This window comes from Acartia tonsa, chromosome 2, assembly GCF_053477335.1.
Source record: "Acartia tonsa isolate MP-2025a chromosome 2, ASM5347733v1, whole genome shotgun sequence".
NCBI classification, from domain to species: domain Eukaryota; kingdom Metazoa; phylum Arthropoda; class Copepoda; order Calanoida; family Acartiidae; genus Acartia; species Acartia tonsa.
The window spans coordinates 52,246,570-52,270,495 of NC_137261.1; the positions used below are offsets into that span (position 1 = coordinate 52,246,570).

Genomic DNA, 23,926 nt, shown 5'->3' on the forward strand with positions numbered 1-23,926 from the left:
AGAGGGGAAAAAATAATCTTTTGCAGAATATACACCCCTATCATAAATTTCACATCAATGTCTTATCCCTGGAAATAGAACCTTCTTTAGAATGTTTTTATGTTATCAAAAGTTTTCTTGAAAATTTAAGAAAACATAATATTTTTTCTAAGAAATCAAGTCAATAATATTTTTCTTTAGTACTTTTTTTTAATCTAATGATTCTATTTTAGTTTATATTTTTTTAACCTTATAGGGGAAAAAACGTTTGAGAAATCAAATATTTCTTTTTTTTTACTATTTTTAGGTATTTTATGTGAATTGTTATTAGAATCAAATGTTATGAATTACGTTTTAATTTTGTAGATCAATCTTTATTTATGTCTGTTTTTTACATGATTTCAGCTTTATATCAAAATATACTGTAAAAAAGGAGGGAGTGGATTTTGGATAGTAAATAACATTTAAAACTAAAGATGAATTTTGAGTGGGTAGTTTTTAACTTGCAACCAATAATCTTTATCTAACCAGAATATTGTTTTCTTATTTTTAAAAGAGGAGTTACAATCAGGGTTGTACCGTCCGTCCAACCATAAATGTTAATGATATTTAATTGAAGCATATTAGAATTTTCCTATTTAATTCAATCTTTACATGATGATTCCTGAGATGGTTAGGAACATTTTAGAAAGTTTAACAAGAAAAACCATACATTTGTCCTATAAGTTTTCCATTTAAACATGTTTATTTTAAAGATATTTTTACATCAATCTTTTACTTAAACTAGTTTTCCTATAGCTATGATTTAAAAATTGGCAATTCCTGGGACGATTAGGTTTTCAAGGTATGTTGTTATTTCAGACGGCGGCCCATAGTTGGACGGATAGCCCGAGCCATATCAAGTAGAACTGTCACCAGCAAATCTGCAACAAGACAAAATTCCACAAATAATGTTCCACAAGACTCCAAGGAAACCATAAGCTATAAAATTAAATCTCATCATTTTATGCAAATCTATGCGATTTTTTCTTTGGGGGGTTTTAATAGTTAAAAACTTTTCCGGGACTTTAAGAAGCTTCATTGTAAAGGAGAAACCATATCGGTTCAGCGGTTGGCGAGATCCTTCGCCACAGACAAAAAAAAGCTTATTACTTTATAAAATAGGATATATCAGCTATTATTATGGACGTCCTGTAGGAGTACCTGTTATGTAGTATCAATTGGAATAATGATTTTGAAGTATTAATAGTTATTTATCATATTTTCGTAATATTGTGAATGCTAGAAAGGATATTAAAATTATTTCAACAATTTTGGTCATGTGATCAAAATTTGAATTTTCCTTCTACTATTGCCCCCTCTGGGGGCGAAGTAGGTGGAAATTTAAATTTTTGTCACTTGACCTTAATATTGGTGAAATAATTTTGAATGACCTTTCTTGTATAAGCAATATTAATAAAATACGATACTTGGTTTTGTCTCATTCTCAATCTTTTTCTTAAATTCAAAAAAGTCTATCAAAAAATTTACATCATCTAAGGGTGAACAATTAATATCTCTGTCTATTTTTCTCTATATTTCTTCCCCCTCCCCCCTCCCTCACTTTTCTGTCTATTTCCTTCTCTCTCTCCTCCTCTTTTGTACGTTCATTTATACAATAGAGATAACCTAGAGACAGCACAAGGGAATTTTGTTTACATTATGTATCAGCTATAAATTGTTGAATATGTTAGGTTAAAGCTTTCCTTGGGTGAAATATTTGAAGAAAATATTTCTTCCATCATATAATGTGAAGCGTATGACACAACATATAATAAGTTAGTTATAAATGATTTAATTTCTTATAATAAAGTTATCTTTCTAAAAATTATATCATTGCAAAATTTAGTTGCAAATAATGTTGCCTATAGGGCTGTATTTCATATACAACAAAAAGTGAACAAAGGTTTCTTTTTAAGAAAAAAATGGGGTCAGATTGACCATCTATGTCTAATGTTTATACCCACATCAAATATTAAATTATAACAATGTACAGTAGAGTGGATCAATTTTGGACATTGAATTTGTAATCAACATCTACAGTTTAAACGTCATATAAGAAACCTAAATATAAAAAATTGATTTTGTCCTTGAGGGGAAATGGGGGGAAGGTGTTTCCATGCATTAAAAATTTTAGAAGTTTATTCTGGAGGTGCAACTTTTTTCTTTCAAAGTATTGCTTTATGCATCTTTTTGAATTTGTCTTGTTGATTAATATAAGAATATCAAATTGGTTTTAAAAAATATTCATCCAAGCATGAAAAATCTTAAATTAAATGTAAAATCTCTTGGTTTTTAAATTTATTTATGGATTAGGATCAATAGTTTTAAAAACAGATTTTTTATTCTTATTCTACTCTTCAAGACAAAATTGGGAAGGTGCATAAAGCTATACTTTGAAAGAAAAATAATTGCCCCCCCCCCAAAAAAAAAAAATAAATTCTCCCCACAAGTGTCTTTCTCAAAGTTTACATGCATCAGCGAGCCTCCCCATTATTCAAAATATTTTCTTTTCATTTTTTGGTCTCTTATATGATGTTCAGACAGAAAGTGTATGTAGCACATTTAAAATTAGAAAATCATTGAAAATCAAGCCACTCTAATGTACAGCATTTATTTCTTCAATTCCACAGTACAAAATTATTCCTGTATTTAAATTTAACATATCATATAGGAAAAAATATTCTTGTATTTAAAATTAAAAATCATGTTGGAATTTATTTTACAATTTTTAAGTTTTTTAATAATGTACAGCAAATTATTTCCTTTTTATCTCATGTTTTGAAATTTATAAGATAGTTAGAATAAATTACAGAAATAATGAAAGATTTAAAGAAGAGAGCGTCAGGGGGGGGGGGTCGAGGGGGGTTTCCCCCCTCAGGAGAGGGGGGGTTGAGGGGGGTCTCCCCCCTCAGAAAAAGCTTGGGCTTAAATCTTCAACAAATAAAGAAAACAAAATTATTTAAAAAATTTCTTTTTTATGTTAAATATTATTATTTTTGTGACACTTGATTTTGAATGACAAAAAATGTTGAAATAAATATTACCCACTGTATGAAATGTTAAATTAGAAATCAATAATGATGTTGGAAAATTTATTCTCATTTTATACTCTGAAAAAAGGAATTGACAAAAAATAATAATTTTTATTCCAAACTTTTAAAACAGCATGCCTATTTCTTATTGGTTGACACTCGAATTAAAATAAAATAATGAATATTATTTCAAGACCAGAAATGAATTTGAAATAGATAATTTTCTTTCCCCTATATTTTGTATTCCAAAATGCCAAGAATTAATTTTGAAATAAAATAATTTTCTTTCCAATATTTTTATTCCTTTTTCTTATTGGACGTCATTTTGTGTCCAATGAGAGACTAGTGTTTAAATATTTTAAAGCTTATTACAGCATTTATTTTGAATATGATAATATCAACATTCTCACATTAAATGTGATAAATATCTTTACAATTACAAGATTACTTGTCTACAATACAATACGATACAGGATTTTTAAGCTGTAAAGTTATTTATATGTCCCACGAAGGTTTATGAAAGCTATTTCGGTGTAAGGTCCATGGCTACTCCCCCCTCTCCCTAAAAGAGTTCTGAAACTGAAATTACCTACAGATAGATGGTAGATTGCCCCCTAAATTGCCCCCAGGGGCTTAGTTGCATTAGCTTATGTTGCCGACTCCCCTCCAGAGCTGTGATTTTGTGTGCTACTCTGACAGCGAGGACGAGGAAGACACAGAGAAGTCCATCGACATCTCATGCAGCTTTGTACAGTGTAATCTCAACAGACAGCTGGGTCTTAATAGGTAAGGTTACATCTCCTTGCAGCTTAGTACAGTGTAATCTCAACAGACAGCTGGGTCTTAATAGGGAAGGTTACATCTTCTTTCAGAGGAAATTTTTAAAAAATAGAATATTTGCAAGCAAAGCTTCATCCTAAAAAGAAAAACTATACAGCACACAAATAATGGATATAATGGGGAAAAAACTGCCATTTTGTAACAAAATATTTACACCTTTTTATCTGTAATGTGTTTGGATTATTTCTTCATTATGTCACCATTGTTGGTTCAATCTAGAATTTTTATATTTATTATTATTATTTAGAAAATTTCAACGGATGGAGATGTCAAGTGAATATGCTACAAGACACATGCTCAGTAATTCTATGATGAAGGAATATGAAGTTACTGTGGGTAATATGAATAAGGTAAGTTCTCAGGGATCTAAAGGGATAAGACAATAGCCGATAAATTAATGTAGTGTAGATCCCCAATGATAATCTTCAAAATTATCTCATCCGTAGATTAAAATTAGTGGTTGAAACGTTTGAACACTCAACTTAATGGATCAAACAATCAAAATTCAATAAAGTCCCCAAAGTTGTTAAGCCAACGAATAGGAAAACGTTATTATAAAACTTTTGGGACTAGTGTAACAAACAACCCATTGTCCCTTCCCTCTCTCTCTCTCTTGTAAGTTCTAGTAATTCTGGTGAATAAAGTAAGCCTGGTGAACAATCAGAGAGGGTTAGGGGGGGGGGGAAGTTTTGCCACTTTCGCTTACTCCGTGATTATTGGGCTAGGTATTTAAGTTAGACTATAGGTTATTTGGGATAAAAGTTTACTTTTGGGTAGTAGCTCACGTATTTTTAATAATTTTTTGGACAACCCCACCCCATAGCCCCCCGGGGCTCAAAAACCCCCTAAAAATAAACCTAACCTTAATTTTCTCAGAAACAATTTGACCAATAGAGATGATTTTTAAACTTAAGCTTTTATGCTTATAAACTAACTTTTAGTTTAGAAGTCACCCCCCTGCCGCCAACCCCTAGTCCTCCGGGGCTCAAAAAAACCCTAAAAATGAACCTAACCTTAATTTTCTCAGGAACCATTTGACCAATAGACATGATTTTTAAAACTTAAGCTTTTATGCTTATAAACTAACTTCTAGTTTAGAAGTCATCCCCCTGCCGCCAACCCCTAGCCCTCCGGTGCTCAAAAAAACCCTAAAAATGAACCTAACCTTAATTTTCTCAGGATCCATTTGACCAATAGAGATGATTTTTTAAACTTAAGCTTTTATGCTTATAAACTAACTTTTAGTTTAGAAGTCACCCCCCTGCCGCCAACCCCTAGCCCTCCGGGGCTCCAAAAAACCCTAAAAATGAACCTAGCCTTAATTTTCTCAGGAAACATTTGACCAATAGACATGATTTTTTAAACTTAAGCTTTTATGGTTATAAACTAACTTTAAGTTTAGAAGTCCCCCCTGCCGCCAACCTCTAGCCCCCCGGGGCTCAAAAAAACCCTAAAAATGAACCTAACCTTAAGGGGGGGGGAAGTTTGTACAGTTATAGGAAATGAAATTCAGTACCAAATTTTGCCCTGGCCGTTTGGGCTTGTTTTTATAGTTTTCAACCTAATTCTTTTTGTAAGCGCTCTTATATGATTGGATCTACCTGTAAAACTTTAAAACTTGAATTTTGGGACTTTCCCTTAAAGGGGCTAGTGGAGCAAAAGACCCCCTAACACTAAAATTTTAAGTTCTGAGCCTATTTTCAGAGATATTGTGACGATTTTTTTAATGAAAACACTTTTTAACAAAACCGAACTAAGTAGCCAATACAAATTTCATTTTGGGACTTTCCTTCTAGGGGCTAGTGGAGCAAAAGGCCCCCCAAACACTAAAATTTTAAGTTCTGAGTCTATTTTTAGAGATATTGAGATGATTTTTTAAAATGAAAATATTTTTAACAAAACCGAACTAAGTAGCCATTACAAATTTCATTTTGGAACTTTCCTTCTAGGGGCTAGTTGAGCAAAAGACCCCCCAAACACTAAAATTTTAAGTTCTGAGCCTATTTTTTGAGATAAGAGATGATTTCTTTAATGAAAACATTTTTAACAAAACCGAATTAAGGAACCATTACAGATTTTATTTTGGGGCTTTCCTTCTAGGGACTAGTGGAGCAAAAGGCCCCCCAAACACTGAAATTTTAAGTTCCTAGCCTATTTTTAGAGATATGAGATGATTTTTTTAATGAAAAAATTTTTAACAAAACTGAATTAAGGAACCATTACAGATTTTATTTTGGGACTTTCCTTCTAGGGACTAGTGGAGCAAAAGGCCCCCCAAACACTGAAATTTTAAGTTCTGAGCCTATTTTTAGAGATATGAGATGATTTTTTTAATGAAAACATTTTTAACAAAACCGAATTAAGGAACCATTACAGATTTTATTTTGGGACTTTCCTTCTAGGGACTAGTGGAGCAAAAGGCCCCCCAAACACTAAAATTTTAAGTTCTGAGCCTATTTTTAGAGATATTGAGAGGTTTTTTTTAATAAAAATATTTTTAAAGAAACCAAACTAAGTAGCCATTACAAATTTCATTTTGGGACTTTCCTTCTAGGGACTAGTGGAGCAAAAGGCCTCCAAACACTAAAATTTTAAGTTCTGCGCCTATTTTTGAGATATTGAGATGATTTTTTTAAATGAAAATATTTTTAATAAAACCGAACTAAGTAGCCATTGCAAATTTTATTTTGGGACTTTCCTTCTAGGGACTAGTGGAGCAAAAGACCCCCAAACACTAAAATTTTAAGTTCTGAGCTTATTTTTAAAGATATTATGGCTGATTTTTTTAATGAAATTTTTTTTCAAATAACTGAAATAAATAATCAGAAGATAAAATTTTAGTGTTTGGGGGTCTTTTGCTCCACTAGCCCCTGGAAGGAAAGTTCCAAAATGAAATTTGTATTGGCTACTTAGTTCGGTTTTGTTAAAAATGTTTTCATTAAAAAAATCGTCTCAATATCTCTAAAAATAGGCTCAGAACTTAAAATTTCAGTGTTTGGGGGGCCTTTTGCTCCACTAGCCCATAGAAGGAAAGTCCCAAAATGAAATTTGTATTGGCTACTTAGTTCGGTTTTGTTAAAAATGTTTTCATTAAAAAAATCGTCTCAATATCTCTGAAAATAGGCTCAGAACTTAAAATTTTAGTGTTTGGGGGTCTTTTGCTCAACTAGCCCCTAGAAGGAAAGTCCCAAAATGAAATTTGTAATGGCTACTTATTTCGGTTTGGTTAAAAATATTTTCATATTAAAATATCATCTCAATATCTCTGAAAATAGGTTCAGAACTTAAAATTTTAGTGTTTGTGGGTCTTTTGCTCAACTAGCCCCTAGAAGGAAAGTCCCAAAATGAAATTTGTAATGGCTACTTAGTTCGGTTTTGTTAAAAATATTTTCATTTCATTTTAAAAAATCATCTCAATATCTCTAAAAATAGGCTCAGAACTTAAAATTTTAGTGTTTGGGGGGCCTTTTGCTCCACTAGCCCCTAGAAGGAAAGTCCCAAAATAAAATTTGTATTGGCTACTTAGTTCGGTTTTGTTAAAAAGTGTTTTCATTAAAAAAATCGTCTCAATATCTCTGAAAATAGGCTCAGAACTTAAAATTTTAGTGTTAGGGGGTCTTTTGCTCCACTAGCCCCTTTAAGGGAAAGTCCCAAAATGAAATTTGTAATGGCTACTTAGTTCGGTTTTGTGAAAAAAGTTTTCATAAAAAAAAATCATCTCAATATCTCTGAAAATAGGCTCAGAACTTAAAATTTTAGTGTCTTTTGCTCCAATAGCCCCTTTAAGGGAAAGTCCCAAAATGAAATTTGTAATGGCTACTTAGTTCGGTTTTGTGAAAAAAGTTTGCATTAAAAAAATCGTCTCAATATCTCTGAAAATAGGCTCAGAACTTAAAATTTTAGTGTTTGGAGTGTTTGGGGGGCCTTTTGCTCCACTAGCCCCTAGAAGGAAAGTCCCAAAATGAAATTTGTATTGGCTATTTAGTTCGGTTTTGTTAAAAAGTGTTTTCATTAAAAAAAATTGTCTCAATATCTCAGAAAATAGACTCAGAACTTAAAATTTTAGTGTTTGGGGGTCTTTTGCTCCACTAGCCCCTTTAAGGGAAAGTCCCAAAATTCAATTTTTAAAGTTTTACAGGTAGATCCAATCATATAAGAGCGCTTACAAAAAGAATTAGGTTGATAACTATAAAAACAAGCCCAAACGGCCAGGGCAAAATTTGGTACTGAATTTCATTTCCTATAACTGTACAAACTTCCCCCCCCCTTAAAATTTCTTATTTGAAGAGTTAGAAGTACACTTATTAAACCAAATATGCTCATTTATGGATGTTATTGACATATTTGCTGAAAAAAATTAGAATCGGCCTCCAGGTTCAGGTGCTGCAGGCTTCCAGGTCCACTCTGGAGACATGTAAAATTAAAATTTCTTATTTGAAGAGTTAGAGGTACACTTATAAAACTAAATATGCATCTTTTTGGATGTTATTGACATATCTGCTGAGAAAATGAGAATTGCCTCTAGGTTCAGGTGCTGCAGGCCTCCAGGTCCACTCTGGAGACAGGTAAAAATTAAAACTTCTTATTTGAGGGGTTAGAGGTACACTTTTTAAACCAAATATGCATCTTTTTGGATGTTATAGACATATCTGCTGAAAAAATTAGAATCGGCCTCCAGGTTCAGATGCTGCAGGCCTCCAGGTCCACTCTGGAGACAGGTAAAAATTAAAATTTCTTATTTGAAGAGTTAGAGGTACACTTATTAAAACAAATATGCTACTTTTTGGATTTTATTGACATATCTGATGAAAAAATGAGAATCGGCCTCCAGGTTCAGGTGCTGCAGGCCTCCAGGTCTACTCTCGACAGGTGAAAATTAAAATTTCTTATTTGAAGATTTAGATGTACACTTATTTTACCTTCCTGGTTGCAGCTGGCCAGGTGAATATCTGAACTTGGAGCCAATTTAATATTTTTTTCCAGAAATAGTAATAACAGCCAAAAGATCCATAGGGTAACGCGGGGTAATTCCGGTCAATTTTTTTCTTTAACTTAAAAAAAAACATACTTCCCAAAAACTTTTTCCGGTTTTTAAGAGTGCAAATGAACGATATGGCAATAACGAAGAAGCCTGTCTTGGTCCCATTAAGATCTCGCAACTAGAAGTCGGTCAAAAATCGGTTTAAAGGGCGGCGGTTGGCCTATACCGGAATAGCCCCACCGGTGGGGCTATTTCGGTCAGTTGACTTTGGGGGGGTGGAACACCCCCTTAAAGTATTTTTTTTTTAATTTTAAACTATGAGTAGAAAGCTGAGGTCATTAGCTTTCTAACAGTACTAGTCGCATGCAGATCAGACAATTTTTTGACAACATTTTCCCCATTTTAAAAAAGTCGGTAAAATCGCAAAAAAAAACATCAATTTCTTTCATGCAAACTTTTAAAAAAAAATCATACTTTTTATTATATGATTAGGTTTTTTTAAGCTTTATACATAAATTAGAGGCAATTTCTGATTCGCAGGTCTTGGAATTTCTGGAAAAAAGTGATTTTTTCCAAAAAAAATTTTAATTTTAAAAATCCTGCCAGTTTTGACAGCAGTTTTTGATACAATTTTTCTTGTCTCAAATTGGCTAGGATTGACCTACAAGGGTGGTTAAGGTGTCTAAAGATGCTAAATTACATGCCTGACAATTAACTCGAAATGATATGGGGTCTAACTCTAATATTTCAACACATTTTATGCAACAGGAATTTTGAAAATGCAAAATTTTGAATATGTACTCTAAATCTTGGAGATAGAACCCATATCCTGGGGAGTTTTTGTTAGGACATGCAAAGAGCTTTCTATAGACACCTTAAACACCTTTCTAGCTTAATCCTAGCCGATTTGACATAAAAAATCCAAACCGCGCAAAAATCGCGAACACCCTCTTATACGAAAAAGATGTAAGAGTTTCATATGGAATTTAAAATCTTCTAGCGGTCTTTCTATTAGACATACCCCTTCTTACATGAGCCAATGCAGCTGATACATCTTCAGGCAAATATTTAAGGCGTTCCTTTGGGTGATATACTCTTCCCATTACTATAAAAATGTGTCTGAAAAATTTTAAATGTCTTTACAATTTGAAAAGCTTAGGCAACAAAACATGACATAATACAAGCAGTAAAATGACTAATAATGTACATCTAACAACAGGCAAGGGAAGGTTAAAGCCTTTGTCATGCATTGAGGTTGTTCATGCTTCCAGATCACCTGAAAAAAAAGTTAGGGTATTATAAATTTATAAATACAGTAATAAAAAAAAAGTAAAAAAAGTGACCGGAATAGACCATATTTTTGAGACGAAAAAAAAATTATGAAAAAATCAAGTTAGAACAACGCCTCCAATTGCAAACGATAAATCAATGCCATATCTTTCATTTTACAAAAACCCGAGGGTCAATAGGACTTACCATTTTTTCACAATTTTAGGTTGAACATGGCCTATTTTGAAATTTTTTTTTTGCAAATTTTTTGCAACTTTTTGAGGGCAAAAAAATCATAGAAGGAGTGATCTGACAAAAATTTGCTGAAGTAAGAAATGAAAGTATAGGCAATAAACTACAACTTTGCTTTTCTGAAGATCTCTCGCAAACGTTTAGAACACCGTTAAAAAACGGTTTTAAAAAAGTTAGTCGAGTGACCGGAATTAGACCCCCCTACCGCATTTACCCCGCGTTACCCTATTCTGTTTTATAAGTTGACCTCTAACTCTTCAAATACGAAATTTCAATTTTTACCTGTCCAGAATATACCTGGAGGCCTGCAGCACCTGAAACTGGGAGCCGATTTTAAATTTTTCAGCAGTTTTGTCAATAACATCCAAAAGGATGCATATTTGGTTTTTATAAGTGTACCTCTAACTCTTCAAATAAGAAATTTTAACTTTTACCTGTCTCCAGAGTGGACCTGGAGGCCTGCAGTACCTGAACCTGGAGGCCGATTCTCATTTTTTCAGTAGATATGTCTATAACAAACAAAAAGAAGCATATTTGGTAAAATAAGTGTACCTCTAACTCTTCAAATAAGAAATTTTAATTTTTACCTGTCTCCAGAGTGGACCTGGAGGCCTGCAGTACCTGAACCTGGAGGCCGATTCTCATTTTTTCAGCAGATATGTCAATAACATCCAAAAGGATGCATATTTGGTTTTTATAAGTGTACCTCTAACTCTTCAAATAAGAAATTTTAACTTTTACTTGTCTCCAGAGTGGACCTGGAGGCCTGCAGCACTTGAACCTGAAGGCTGATTCTAATTTTTTCTGCAAATATGTCAATAACATTCAAAAAGAAGCATATTTGGTTTAATAAGTGTACCTCTAACTCTTCAAATAAGAAATTTAAATTTTTACCTGTCTCCAGAGTGGACCTGGATGCCTGCTGCACCTGAACCTGGAGGCCAATTCTAATTTTTTCAGCAGATATGTCAATAACATCCAAAAAGAAGCATATTTGGTTCAATAAGTGTACCTCTAACTCTTCAAATAAGAAATTTTAACTTTTACCTGTCTCCAGAGTGGACCTGGAGGCCTGCAGTACCTGAACCTGGAGGCCGATTCTCATTTTTTCAGTAGATATGTCAATAACAAACAAAAAGAAGCATATTTGGTAAAATAAGTGTACCTCTAACTCTTCAAATAAGAAATTTTAATTTTTACCTGTCTCCAGAGTGGACCTGGAGGCCTGCAGTACCTGAACCTGGAGGCCGATTCTCATTTTTTCAGCAGATATGTCAATAATATCCAAAAGGATGCATATTTGGTTTTTATAAGTGTACCTCTAACTCTTAAAATAAGAAATTTTAACTTTTACTTGTCTCCAGAGTGGACCTGGAGGCCTGCAGCACTTGAACCTGAAGGCTGATTCTAATTTTTTCTGCAAATATGTCAATAACATTCAAAAAGAAGCATATTTGGTTTAATAAGTGTACCTCTAACTCTTCAAATAAGAAATTTAAATTTTTACCTGTCTCCAGAGTGGACCTGGAGGCCTGCTGCACCTGAACCTGGAGGCCAATTCTAATTTTTTCAGCAGATATGTCAATAACATCCAAAAAGAAGCATATTTGGTTCAATAAGTGTACCTCTAACTCTTCAAATAAGAAATTTTAACTTTTACCTGTCTCCAGAGTGGACCTGAAGGCCTGCAGTACCTGAACCTGGAGGCCGATTCTCATTTTTTCAGTAGATATGTCAATAACAAACAAAAAGAAGCATATTTGGTAAAATAAGTGTACCTCTAACTCTTCAAATAAGAAATTTTAACTTTTACCTGTCTCCAGAGTGGACCTGGAGGCCTGCAGTACCTGAACCTGGAGGCCGATTCTCATTTTTTCAGTAGATATGTCAATAACAAACAAAAAGAAGCATAATTGGTAAAATAAGTGTACCTCTAACTCTTCAAATAAGAAATTTTAATTTTTACCTGTCTCCAGAGTGGACCTGGAGGCCTGCAGTACCTGAACCTGGAGGCCGATTCTCATTTTTTCAGCAGATATGTCAATAACATCCAAAAGGATGCATATTTGGTTTTTATAAGTGTACCTCTAACTCTTCAAATAAGAAATTTTAACTTTTACTTGTCTCCAGAGTGGACCTGGAGGCCTGCAGCACTTGAACCTGAAGGCTGATTCTAATTTTTTCTGCAAATATGTCAATAACATTCAAAAAGAAGCATATTTGGTTTAATAAGTGTACCTCTAACTCTTCAAATAAGAAATTTAAATTTTTACCTGTCTCCAGATTGGACCTGGAGGCCTGCTGCACCTGAACCTGGAGGCCAATTCTAATTTTTTCAGCAGATATGTCAATAACATCCAAAAAGAAGCATATTTGGTTTAATAAGTGTACCTCTAACTCTTCAAATAAGAAATTTTAATTTTACCTGTCTCCAGAGTGGACCTGGAGGCCTGCAGCACCTGAACCTGGAGGCCGATTTTAATTTTTTTAGCAAATATGTCAATAACATCCAAAAATAAGCATATTTGGTTTAATAAGTGTACATCTAACTCTTCAAATAAGAAATTTTGATTAAGGTTAGGTTCATTTTTAGGGTTTTTTTTTTAGCCCCGGGGGGCTAGAGGTTGGCACAAGGGGGGTTGACTTCTAAACTTAAAGTTAGTTTATAACCATGAAAGCTTAAGTTTAAAAAATCATCTCTATTGGTCAAATGGTTCCTGAGAAAATTAAGGTTAGGTTCATATTCAGGGTTTTTTGGAGCCCCGGAGAGCTAGGGGTTTGTGGCAGGGGGGTGACTTCTAAACTAGAAGTTAGTTTATAACCATAAAAGCTTAAGTTTAAAAAATCATGTCTATTGGTCAAATGGCTCCTGAGAAAATTAAGGTTAGGTTCATTTTTAGGGTTTTTTGGAGTCCCGGAGGGCTAGGGGTTGGCGGCAGGGGGGTGACTTCTAAACTAGAAGTTAGTTTACACGCATAAAAGCTTAAGTTTAAAAATACATGTCTATTGGTCAAATGGTTCCTGAGAAAATTAAGGTTAGGTTCATTTTTAGGGTTTTTTGGAGCCCCGGAGGGCTAGGGGTTGGCGGCAGGGGGGTGAGTTAAAAACTAGGAGTTAGTTTACACGCATAAAAGCTTAAGTTTAAAAAATCATCTCTATTGGTCAAATGGATCCTGAGAAAATTAAGGTTAGGTTCATTTTTAGGGGGTTTTTGAGCCCCGGGGGGCTAGGGGGTGGGGTTATCCAAAAAATGATTAAAAATACGTGAGCTACTACCCAAAAGTAAACTTTTATCCCAAATAACCTATAGTCTAACTTAAATACCTAGCCCAATAATCACGGAGTAAGCGAAAGTGGCAAAACTTCCCCCCCCCCTTAATACTGGTCTCCAAACTTTGGGTGCTAATCACAAATCTTGATTATATACTAGCAGTGTTCAAACTTTTCCACCAATGATTTAGATTGGAGAATGTGTTATTTTGTTTATCATAATTGGGGTTAAATACTTTAATTTATTGTCTAATTTCTATCCCTAAAGATGCTGATTTTTAAACTTTAGCAGTTATAGGAATTTACACAAAATTCTGACATTGATATCTTTAATAGCAGCTGATTAAATCTTATTTTTAATAGACTTTCACACTTTCCTAGTTATATGATAACTACGCTAACAAAAAAAAATGTCAAACTCTTTGCTTAAGTCGAAAGAACTCAAATTAAACATAATTCTTTAACTCAGTGTTTCGTAGCCGGAGCCGGGAGCAGCAACATTTTTGGTGGAGCCGGAGCCGTATTTTTTGTTAAAAACGGCTCCGGATTAGCTAAAAATGATTTTTTAAAGTAATATTATAATTTGGCAACGGTCTATTTCCATATAATAAACTGAAAAACTATTGTTACTTAACAAATAGACACACATCCTTCTACTTTTATATAGCTTTAATCAAATAAAAGCAAAATATTTTATTTTATCAAATTCAATAATGAAAAAAAAATTGATATATTAATATTAAGGTTGGGGCAGGAGCAGGAGCCGGAGCCGTATTTCCAAATACGGCTCCGCGAGCCGGAGCCGCATCAAAATTATACGGCTCCGACACCCTGCTTTAACTAATAGAGAGAAAGAAATAGACAGAATCTTGAATATTTGGGAAGATTTCAGGGAGGGAGAGGACATTTTTAAAATTCATAACAACTTTCCCTTATTCGTTGGTTTATAAAACTTATGGATACTTTCAGCACATTTTGGCAAGTTGGTTTTTTACTAGCAGTGTTTAAACTTTTCTACCAATAATAAGAATCTACTGAATGTTCTTGTCTTAAGCCATAAGATCCTTAGGAATATTTTCTTTTGATACAACTCTTTTTATATAATATAATTATTATTATTTAGGTATTTAGTTCTCAGTGGTTAAGTCATAAACAAGTCATATTTGGAACTAAATGTAATAAGGTAGGTTATTTTTTTGATTTTTTTTCTGGTCAGAAAAATCAATATATTTGGTAATGTATTTTTTAGATGAGACTTGGGACCTATAAAAACTTATGTCTTAAAGTTAGCCAGCTCCCAATAGCTCTAATGGATAGAAGATTCCCCCCTCTTTCTCTTTTTTTTTCATATCTTCATATAATAGTATTATTAGTATTCGTTAGTATTATTTATTAAAAGAAAATTGATACCTATAAAAACTAAAGTCTAAAGTTAGCTCCCAATAGCTCTACTGCATAGAGCAAACCCCAACCTTACTTTAAAATACTCAGAGGTGTATATTCTTCTTGCAGGGGTGGGGGGGGGGGGATAAAAAATATGTGGTTGGGGGATAAAACAAGGGTATATATTCTGCAAATTGAACCCTTTAAAGGGGGGGGGGGAAATGTAAATATTAAGAGAACAAAAAAAATTTAATTTCCCCCCTTCCTACCCCCTACTTAGTGAAAAAATCTAGGAGGGGGAAAAAAATTTTCATCAGATGAAAAAATGATTCTTGTGCAGAATATACACACCTGAAAATACTTTAAAAGTGAGCATATTCCTTTTTTTTAAAAGAATTTCAAACTATTATTACCTACTTTATTCATGAATCATTATTTTTCGTAATTTAAAAAAAATTAAATTTTAAAAAGAATACATTTTTAGAAGGTTTTTAAACTATGAATAAATACTTTTTTTAGGATTCATTATTATTCGTACTGTGAGGAAAAAATAACACTCAAGGAATGTCTCCTTCTGTAGATACCTCGTAATCTTAGAAACACAGCTACTACAATTGAAAAATAGGCACAAAAATACCTACTTTTTTTGTTACATTCACTGGAGTAAAAAAAGTATTTTAGATATTTTATAATTTGCAAAAACACGATCTTTCATTCGTTGGCTTAAAAACTTTTATTAATCTTTATTGGTAGGTATAAACTAGCAGTATATAAACCTTGGCACCATTAATTTTAACCTACAGATGGGGTAATTTTTTTTGCCATAATGTATCGTCAATTATTTTATTCTTAAGAACTCTGGGCTTACGAGAGGTTAACCTTTTTTAGTACTTTAGAGAATAAAATCTGCAATTCATTCTTAATATATTTTCTTAATTAGAAAGAGTAGATTTGCTCAGTACAGAAAATTAAATTATTCATTTGTGCATTTCATTGTATTTACCTCATCCTACACTTTACTTTTTAGCTGAACTATTGACTGTGCCTTTAGCATCTAGGTGCTATGTATTCGAAAAATATCCAAGGAGTTTGAAAAATGCCTAAAATTATCTTTTTATCTCTGCGAAAATTTCCTAAAATGGAAAACTCAATCGATTAAAATGACTAGGATATAATTTGGTTGAATTTTATATAAGATTATTTCTGCGGATAGTAATATGAAAAATAATAATGTTTATTCCAGTTTTATTATTCTCGAGGGGCCGAGAGCCCAGGCTAATTTAACTGGTAATAATGATTTTTAGTAGCGAAGCTACTCTATAATTCACAATGTCCGTCCGTCCGTCTGTCCGTCTGTCCGTCCGTCCGTCCGTCTGTCCGTCCGTAATTAATGAATTGGGGGAAACGTGATTTTCTCAGCTCCTATAAAAGATAGAGAGCTGAAATTTTTTGACAACATTCCCATCATTAAGGAGCACAATTAACTATAAAACATCAATGGCGGTCGGACTGCTTTTTAGCAGGTTTTAGGCTATTTTTTATATTTTCCAAATTTTCCCCATATCTTTGGTGTTTATGGTCCGATTTTCAAAAATTTTCCAGTTAAAGATATCAAAATTAAATTTCCCGTCATTTGAAGAAACAACAATGACGGTCAGACTGCCTTTTTGCAGGTTTTTGGCTATTTTTATATTTTTTACATTTTTCCCCATATCTTTGGTGTTTATGGTCCGATTTTCGAAATTTTTTAAGTTATAGATATCAAAACTAAATTTCCTGTCGTTTGAAGAAAACAACAATGACAGTCAGACTGCCTTTTTGCAGGTTTTTGGCTATTTTTATATTTTTCACACTTTTCTCCATATCTTTGGTGTTTATGGTCCGATTTTCAAAATTTTTTCAGTTAAAGATATCAAAATTTAATTTCCTGTAGTTTGAAGAAAACAACAATGACAGTCAGACTGCCTTTTTGCAGGTTTTTGGCTACTTTCATATTTTCCACATTTTTACACATATCTTTGGTGTTTATGGTCAAATTTTCAAAAAATTTTCAGTTAAAGATATTAAAATTAAATTTCTGGCGTTTTAAGAAAAGAAACAATGGCGGGTTTTGGGCTATTTTTAAATGCTTGACATATTTCCCCATATCTTTGGTATTTTTGGTCTTTTTTAAAACTTTTTGCATTAACAGTTTTAAAATATTTTTTCCCATTGTTATGTGCATCTAGTATGTAATTTACTTTAACCGTCTTTATCATACAAAATAAAACAAGGTTTTGTGTTTATTTTCTCCAATAAATCTATTCTTGATTTAAATAAATACACTTTAAATCTACTTCTACGTATTACCATCCACAATTTTTTGTGCTTCGCTACTTATGGATGTTGTCATCCTTGTTTATTTTAAAGTTAGTATGTTTTTCAACCTATTTTAAAAAAATTACACTATTCTAAGACATGAAGATATATTTCGATTTTAGCAATCATTTTCAATTCATTTTGTCTAAAAAAATATAGGCATGAGACATTAGATAACAGCAAATATGATCAAAGATATTAAACATACATTTATTAAGAACAATGTCACAAATTATTTTGAATCTTAGGTATCACCATAGAATACAGATGACTACTGAAAAAGTTTGAAATAAAAGATTAGTTTTTTAAAAAGGAGGAGTAGGGAATAATTCCTGGCCTTGTTTGAGTTATGGGGCGGGGCATAGTTTCTATTGAAGGAATTTTTTTGATGGTTAGGAAATAGGCGGAGTTTTGGTTGGTGAGTTTGGTTGAAGGCGGAGACAGAAAAAAACTGGGAGGAGTGGGGGGGTTATGAAAAGGTTGTGGATTTATCTTTGTCCTTGGTTGTTTATGGGTGGAGATTTGGATTTTGAAATCTGTTGAAAAAATGGGTGGAGTTATTCCTGAGATGGGAAAAATTTTAATCTTTATGATATCCTGCTTTGTTTAGGTTTTAGGATGGAGGAAGAATTGGTGTTCTTTTGAATTAACCAAAAAAGTGAAAAAATGTGTACATTTTTTTGATGAAACATGATATGAAAACTACATGGTATAAAATGTTGACTTATTTGAGAATTTTGGAAGCATAGTTTGATGATGCAAACAATTGATTTGAGTTAAAAGATAACCTGAATATCAAAGAAGCTTAATCCTTTGAAATGTTAACTGTGTTTTAAAAGTTTTTTTAAAAGTGATTTTATTTTATAATTTGTAGAAGATTGTCAATAATACAATACATGATATTTCAGTATGGCTTAGAACTGGTTCTAATCCAGCGGATATTAAAATCTTTATAATCTTATAATAAAGTAAAAAGATTTTGTTTGTCTGTACCGAAGGATCTCGCTAACCGCTAAAACGATCGGGTTTTCATTAACTGGGTAAAGTTATAACTATTTTAGGGGAGGGTACCACCCTTCTAAGAGAAATGGCCCTTGAAAAAATTACCACCCCCTTCCAAAAAAATTCTACTTTTTTCAAAACCTAAATTTAATAAATGGGTTTTGGATTCAACTCACCCTTTTCAAGTGCACGTATAGGCCTCTAGGGGCGTAGCCGCTAGTTATTAAATAAATACATATTTTCTCATTTAATATTCATCAGAGCATCAAAAGAATTTAATAAAAAAATATTCAATATTTCTTCCTGATATTTATGTAAATATTCACTATAATATTCAATATAATCTTATTTTTAGTAGCAAAGCTACTCTATAATTCACTTTTCTCTCAGAACGTCCATCTGTCAGTCCGTAACGCTATGTGGGAAATAGACTGCTGATATTTTTGGTGAAGGAATCCTATAGCAAAGAGCATCCAGCATGCAACTTACTTGGTGCGTTGGTCTGTCAGTCATGCTTTAAAAATTATAATATACTTAAATATTTTTTATTTATTTTCTAAAGTTTCTAATACCAATTGAATTATTGCATAGTTCTTATTTTTCTTTATTTCTTATGACCACTGAAAACCTGCTTAATAACTCTAATTTGTCCAGCAATAAGTAACTAAGATTCGCTACTTATGGATATTCTCATCCTTGTTATATTAGAAATTTAATATGTATCTTATATTTTCAAAAACCAATCGATATTGAAATACAAAAGATTTGATTTTATTGAATTTTTTCAAGGGCGGGGGGTGGGGGGGAATTGATGCAACCATCTCGTAATCAATGCGCAAATGGCACTTACAATCCGAATTTCGTCTATTCCCTAAATCCAACAAAAAGTTGGAAAAGTAACGGCTGGCGGCTCAGCCATTACGTTATTTTTTGGCTATTTTCAGGGCAAATTCGTCACAAGCCATATTTACATATCATACTCTTTGCCATTCTCAGACGTTTTCAACCGGTTCTAGCCGGTAGCCGCTGGTACTAGAAAATTTAAAAATGGTGTTTGGTATCAAAAATATGTTTTTAAAAGTCGATTCCTAAGTAATTAATTATAGATTTGCCCTAAAAATAGCCAAAAAAAACGTCTAAACGTCTGAGACGTTACTTTTCCAACGTTTTGTTCGATTTTGGGGAAATAGACCTACCAAGGATTACTCATGCCAATTTCATAACGAAATTCTGATTCTATGGGCCATTTGCGCATTTGGCTCTGGCTTCACAACATTGATAACAATGCCTAATGTTTTTAGTTGATGGTTCTAGATGTAACAACAAAGAAGATAGATCACATTCCATCCCTTGAGTCTAGAGAAGCGGCAAGGTAACATTTTAAAGATATGGTTTCGCTTCTTTCAACCTTATTCCATATTTGTCCTTGCTTTCAAAAGCGAGACTTTAAATTCAAAAGGGGACTGTGCCCGAACAATAGCAAGTAATTCTAAGCACTTTCCAGCAGTGATTCTAAATGTTTTTTTTTAATGAATAAATTAGGGTTATGGTTGATATAGTTATACCAACTAAAAGAATTATGTTTAACTATGGTTTTCTATAAGTAAAACATTGAAATGTGAAGCATTTTTTGATGAAATATCAAATGTTTTGTTTATTTCAAAGGTTCATATAGAATAACAAGCCACAACATTTTCAAATGCTGTAAATTAAGAAAGTACACTAATAAAAATGTTTACAATATTACAAGTTACTATCCCTTTTTAGGAAATAACATTTTTCATTGAAAAGTTTTACTTTCGTGTCACAGCAGTTTGAACTCAACAAAACATTTGATGATGTACAGCAGGGGCGTCCAAGCTTTTTAAAAGATTGTCTATTAATTGCGGTGCTGGATCGATTCCTAGATTTTTAAGTTTTTGTGAATTTAAAGGTTGCGTGATTTTAAAGGTTTTGTGATTTCCCTATTATATCAAGTTTAATGTTTATTGTATGATACTGCTGTATAGTAAATTTCTTCCCGATATCCATTCATAATTTTTGAGCTTCGCTACTGTGTTTGAATCCTTGTTTTTTATATATCCATCTCCACGTTTCTTGGGCAGCCTTGGGTTAGACAAAACTTGTACCATTACTGTAAACCTACGCAGAAAAAGTTGAAACCTATTATTTGTTTTTAATATGAGGATGCGTTGGAAACTTGTAAACAATGTTTTTGCAAAGGTGTTTCTTTCAAAGTTCCTGTTGAGCAATAACCCCCCCTCCCCTCCCCCTGGCCTTTATTAACAGGTTGTTTTAGGTACGGGGTAGCCCCATGGGGTTTAGGGTAGGGTTGGGCCGGATATCCGGTTTGGCCGGTTATCCGGCCGGATATCCGGCCATTTTCAATATCCTGCCGGATACCGGATATTAAAACTATCCGGTTACAGGATATCCGGCTGATTTTTGACGCCGGATATCCGGTTATCCGGCCGGATATCCGGTAATTTGCCGGATATCGAACGTTGGCCAGATATCCGGCCGGAACCGGATATCCGGCATTAGAAATCAGCCGGATATCCGGTATCCGGTATCCGACCAAAAAAGTATCCGGCCCAACCCTAGTTTAGGGCATATCAGGAAAAAACTACTTTATTCAAAAATGAGTTGGGGGGGGGGGAAGGGGGCTTTGTGCTTCATTGAGGAAAACATCGTTTTTGCTCAAAAAAGTTTGAAGTAGAAACTTTTTTGTGCTGAATTGTATTGATTTATTTGCTTAATTTTATATTTATATTTATTTATTGAAATTTCCCTTATATGTAACTTTTGAAATAGACTAAAACCATCTCTGGACTAATAGAAAACTTGCCTGAATTTTATTAGCCCTTACGTTCACTGTACATTACATTTATTGTTTGAAATGTTTAACTAATGATAGTAAAATTCTTAAAACGTTGGGTATCAGAAAACTTTATAGTCCAATGTCTCTACCCTTCTTTGTTTTTTCTATTTGAATATCAAATATTGTCTCTTTCACAGTAGCTTTTGTTAGGTTAGGTGATTTCCCCGCTGTTTTTTTTTTCAATTGGTCCCGCAGGGTAAGAGCGGCCCACAGGGGCTATGAATATTAAAGCTGCTGTGAAAATACGAAAAAACGCCCCTTAAGAGGCGTTGCCACGAAAGAAACTATACCCCAAACAAGCATTGGATGCAAGGTTAATTATTTTCTGGAGTATGTAATTACAATTGTTTAGATCCTTAAACGGAAATTTCAGGCCCCCAAACGGGGAGCGGGGTGTGAACAGTATTGAGATGAACCCCAGCAAGACCCTCCTCACCACTGGCGCCAGCAACAGCAATGATGTCGCCGTATACAGGTACAAGCATTATTATTGGTTGAAAAGTTTAAATATTACTACCTACTGTAGAACCAATTAAACTTAATTGAATATAAATTGAGTCAACTAATACCCATTATTAATGCGAGACATCATTATTGTGCTTTCATTTAAACTAATTTTCAGACCCTAAAACCCTTTTTGAGAAAAAATATTTTTTAAGGATACTATCCTTGCGAGCCTCTTCTACCATTTACTTAACTTAACCTAAAAAAAAACATCAAAAGTAGTTGATTTGTGGTCCATATGCGATGCAAGGGAAACATTATTTTTTTAATAATAATTGATTTGTTTCAGATTACCCACCTTGGACCCTGTGTGTGTTGGGGGAAGAGGTCACCAGGACTGGATATTTGATCAGACCTGGATAGACGATCAATTCTTTGTTTCTGGATCCAGGGATGCAATTACAGTTTTTAATGCCAAATAATCAAAAAAGTACAGGGTTTTAAGGCATATAGCATTTACCTTTTCCACCAATTAAGTTTTACATATGTTTGGCCGTAAACACCTGTAACAAAATAGCCGCTAAAAGTTAGTGTTTATTACTCAAACTTTCATAGTTATTAGTTTGGCTTACCTATAGAATCCAAAAATAATTTCTAGTCGAACTATGAAGTACCTGGATGTCTATCTATCCAAGTAGTAGGAGATATGTTTGTCTGCATGTATTAAACTTTGCATATCTAGGTCATTTTTCATCAGAATTGTACTATTCTCTACACGATTGGTTGAATAGTTAGTTTTTAATTTTATTTCAAAAAGTAATGTGTTATATGCAAACTTATCTTGTTAAATCATATAAAAAAACTGTAATGTGCTGACCTGCAGAGATGGATCCATATCTTTATGGAGGATAACAGATCAGCTGCTGGAAGAGGCGTCGGCCTCAGATCTCCCTAAACATAGGTTAGTTACCTTTAATTTTGTAGCACAGCTATCTCATAACACTGTGAAAACCTGTTATTTTTCTTGGCTTCCATGCATTGGACCACTACTTTTGTTCCATGGTCATTTTAATCTTTATTTGGTCTGGAAATATTTAGAGCTTTGTGTTTGTGACTCATACTGATGGTAACAAATTACCTACAATAAAAAAAGAGAATTAGATGTGTAACTAAAATAAGTCTGTCCTTATGTTCTTCCTTCCTCAATATATGGATATTTTTTTTATATTTTTATGGAGGATAACAGGCCTCAGACCTACCTAAACAGGTTAAATCCAGGGATCCTAAGGGACGATGAATAGATGGACAACCCAAGTCAAACCTAGTCTAAATGTTAGGTTAATTAACATATCTAAAAATACGATTGTGTAAAGATATATTAGTACTAAAACAAGAAGCACTTTATTCATTAGAAGTGTAGCACTAATATTATAATATGAAATAAGATAAGATAAAGTGAGTTTTGCAGGAGATACTCAGTGTTTATAAAAAAATAAAGAGAAATAACGGGATGAAATTTTGTTATAATTTGTAGAATGCCCAACAGATTAACTTACTAGGTATGCAAATTGGTATGGGATATCGTTACAAAAATATTGATCCGTATGGGTAAAATAGATTACACATCTTTTTAGACGAACAGACAGATTTATAGAGTAGCTTCGCCACTAATAATGTAGATACTTGAAATAAAATTGCATTCATCTTTAACTTTTAACTATTATATAAGGAACTAAATTTTCTAATGCATTAAATGTATTTTATAAGAGAATGAGGGGACAATGGACTGTGAATTTTATTGGTTGCAAAAGTTTTATAAAACATGTTCATTCATTCAACCAACCCTTTTATTTCACGACCTTTGTCTGAGAAGTCCCAACTGAACTATGCATAGTAATAAGTAATGCCTGGTTTACTAGGGCGTAATTGTGTTTTTGTCCTACATAAATTCTTCTGTTCATTTTATTCTCCCCAATATTCCTGATATTTAGTTCTTTTGAACAAAATATAATTTTAAGACATACAGTTATGAAATAGCTATCTTCTAACAATATGGTACAATATCTCGCATAAGCGGCTACGCGCCTGGAGACCTCTAGGAGAACTTTAAGGAAATGGGGGGGGGGGACTGGATTAGTAATAAAAGTAAAAGAAAATTGGGTGGTTTACCCTCCATTAAAATATTTATATACC

The 23,926-nt window shown here is 33.2% G+C and overlaps 1 protein-coding gene across 8 annotated transcripts in view; it reads left to right on the plus strand.

Moving 5' to 3' along the window:
- DCAF12 (DDB1 and CUL4 associated factor 12-like protein) overlaps positions 1–23,926 on the plus strand; it is a 37,243-nt gene that overhangs the window by 366 nt on the left and 12,951 nt on the right. For 6 of the 8 annotated variants that reach the window (XR_013876922.1, XR_013876923.1, XR_013876925.1 and 3 more), the window contains exons 2-9: positions 841–947; positions 3,722–3,839; positions 4,141–4,243; positions 14,789–14,848; positions 19,710–19,780; positions 21,642–21,764; positions 22,083–22,181; positions 22,614–22,694. Coding sequence is in view for 3 of the 8 variants with exons in the window: in XM_080151285.1 (XP_080007411.1) it covers positions 841–947; positions 3,722–3,839; positions 4,141–4,243; positions 14,789–14,848; positions 19,710–19,780; positions 21,642–21,764; positions 22,083–22,181; positions 22,614–22,694 (762 nt within the window). In the remaining 5 variants the exon portion in view is untranslated. Of the gene's footprint in view, positions 1–840; positions 948–3,721; positions 3,840–3,867; positions 3,901–4,137; positions 4,244–14,788; positions 14,849–19,709; positions 19,781–21,641; positions 21,765–22,082; positions 22,182–22,613; positions 22,695–23,926 lie in introns of those variants that run through there. The other 2 variants (XM_080151287.1, XM_080151288.1) reach the window with 2 other exon arrangements.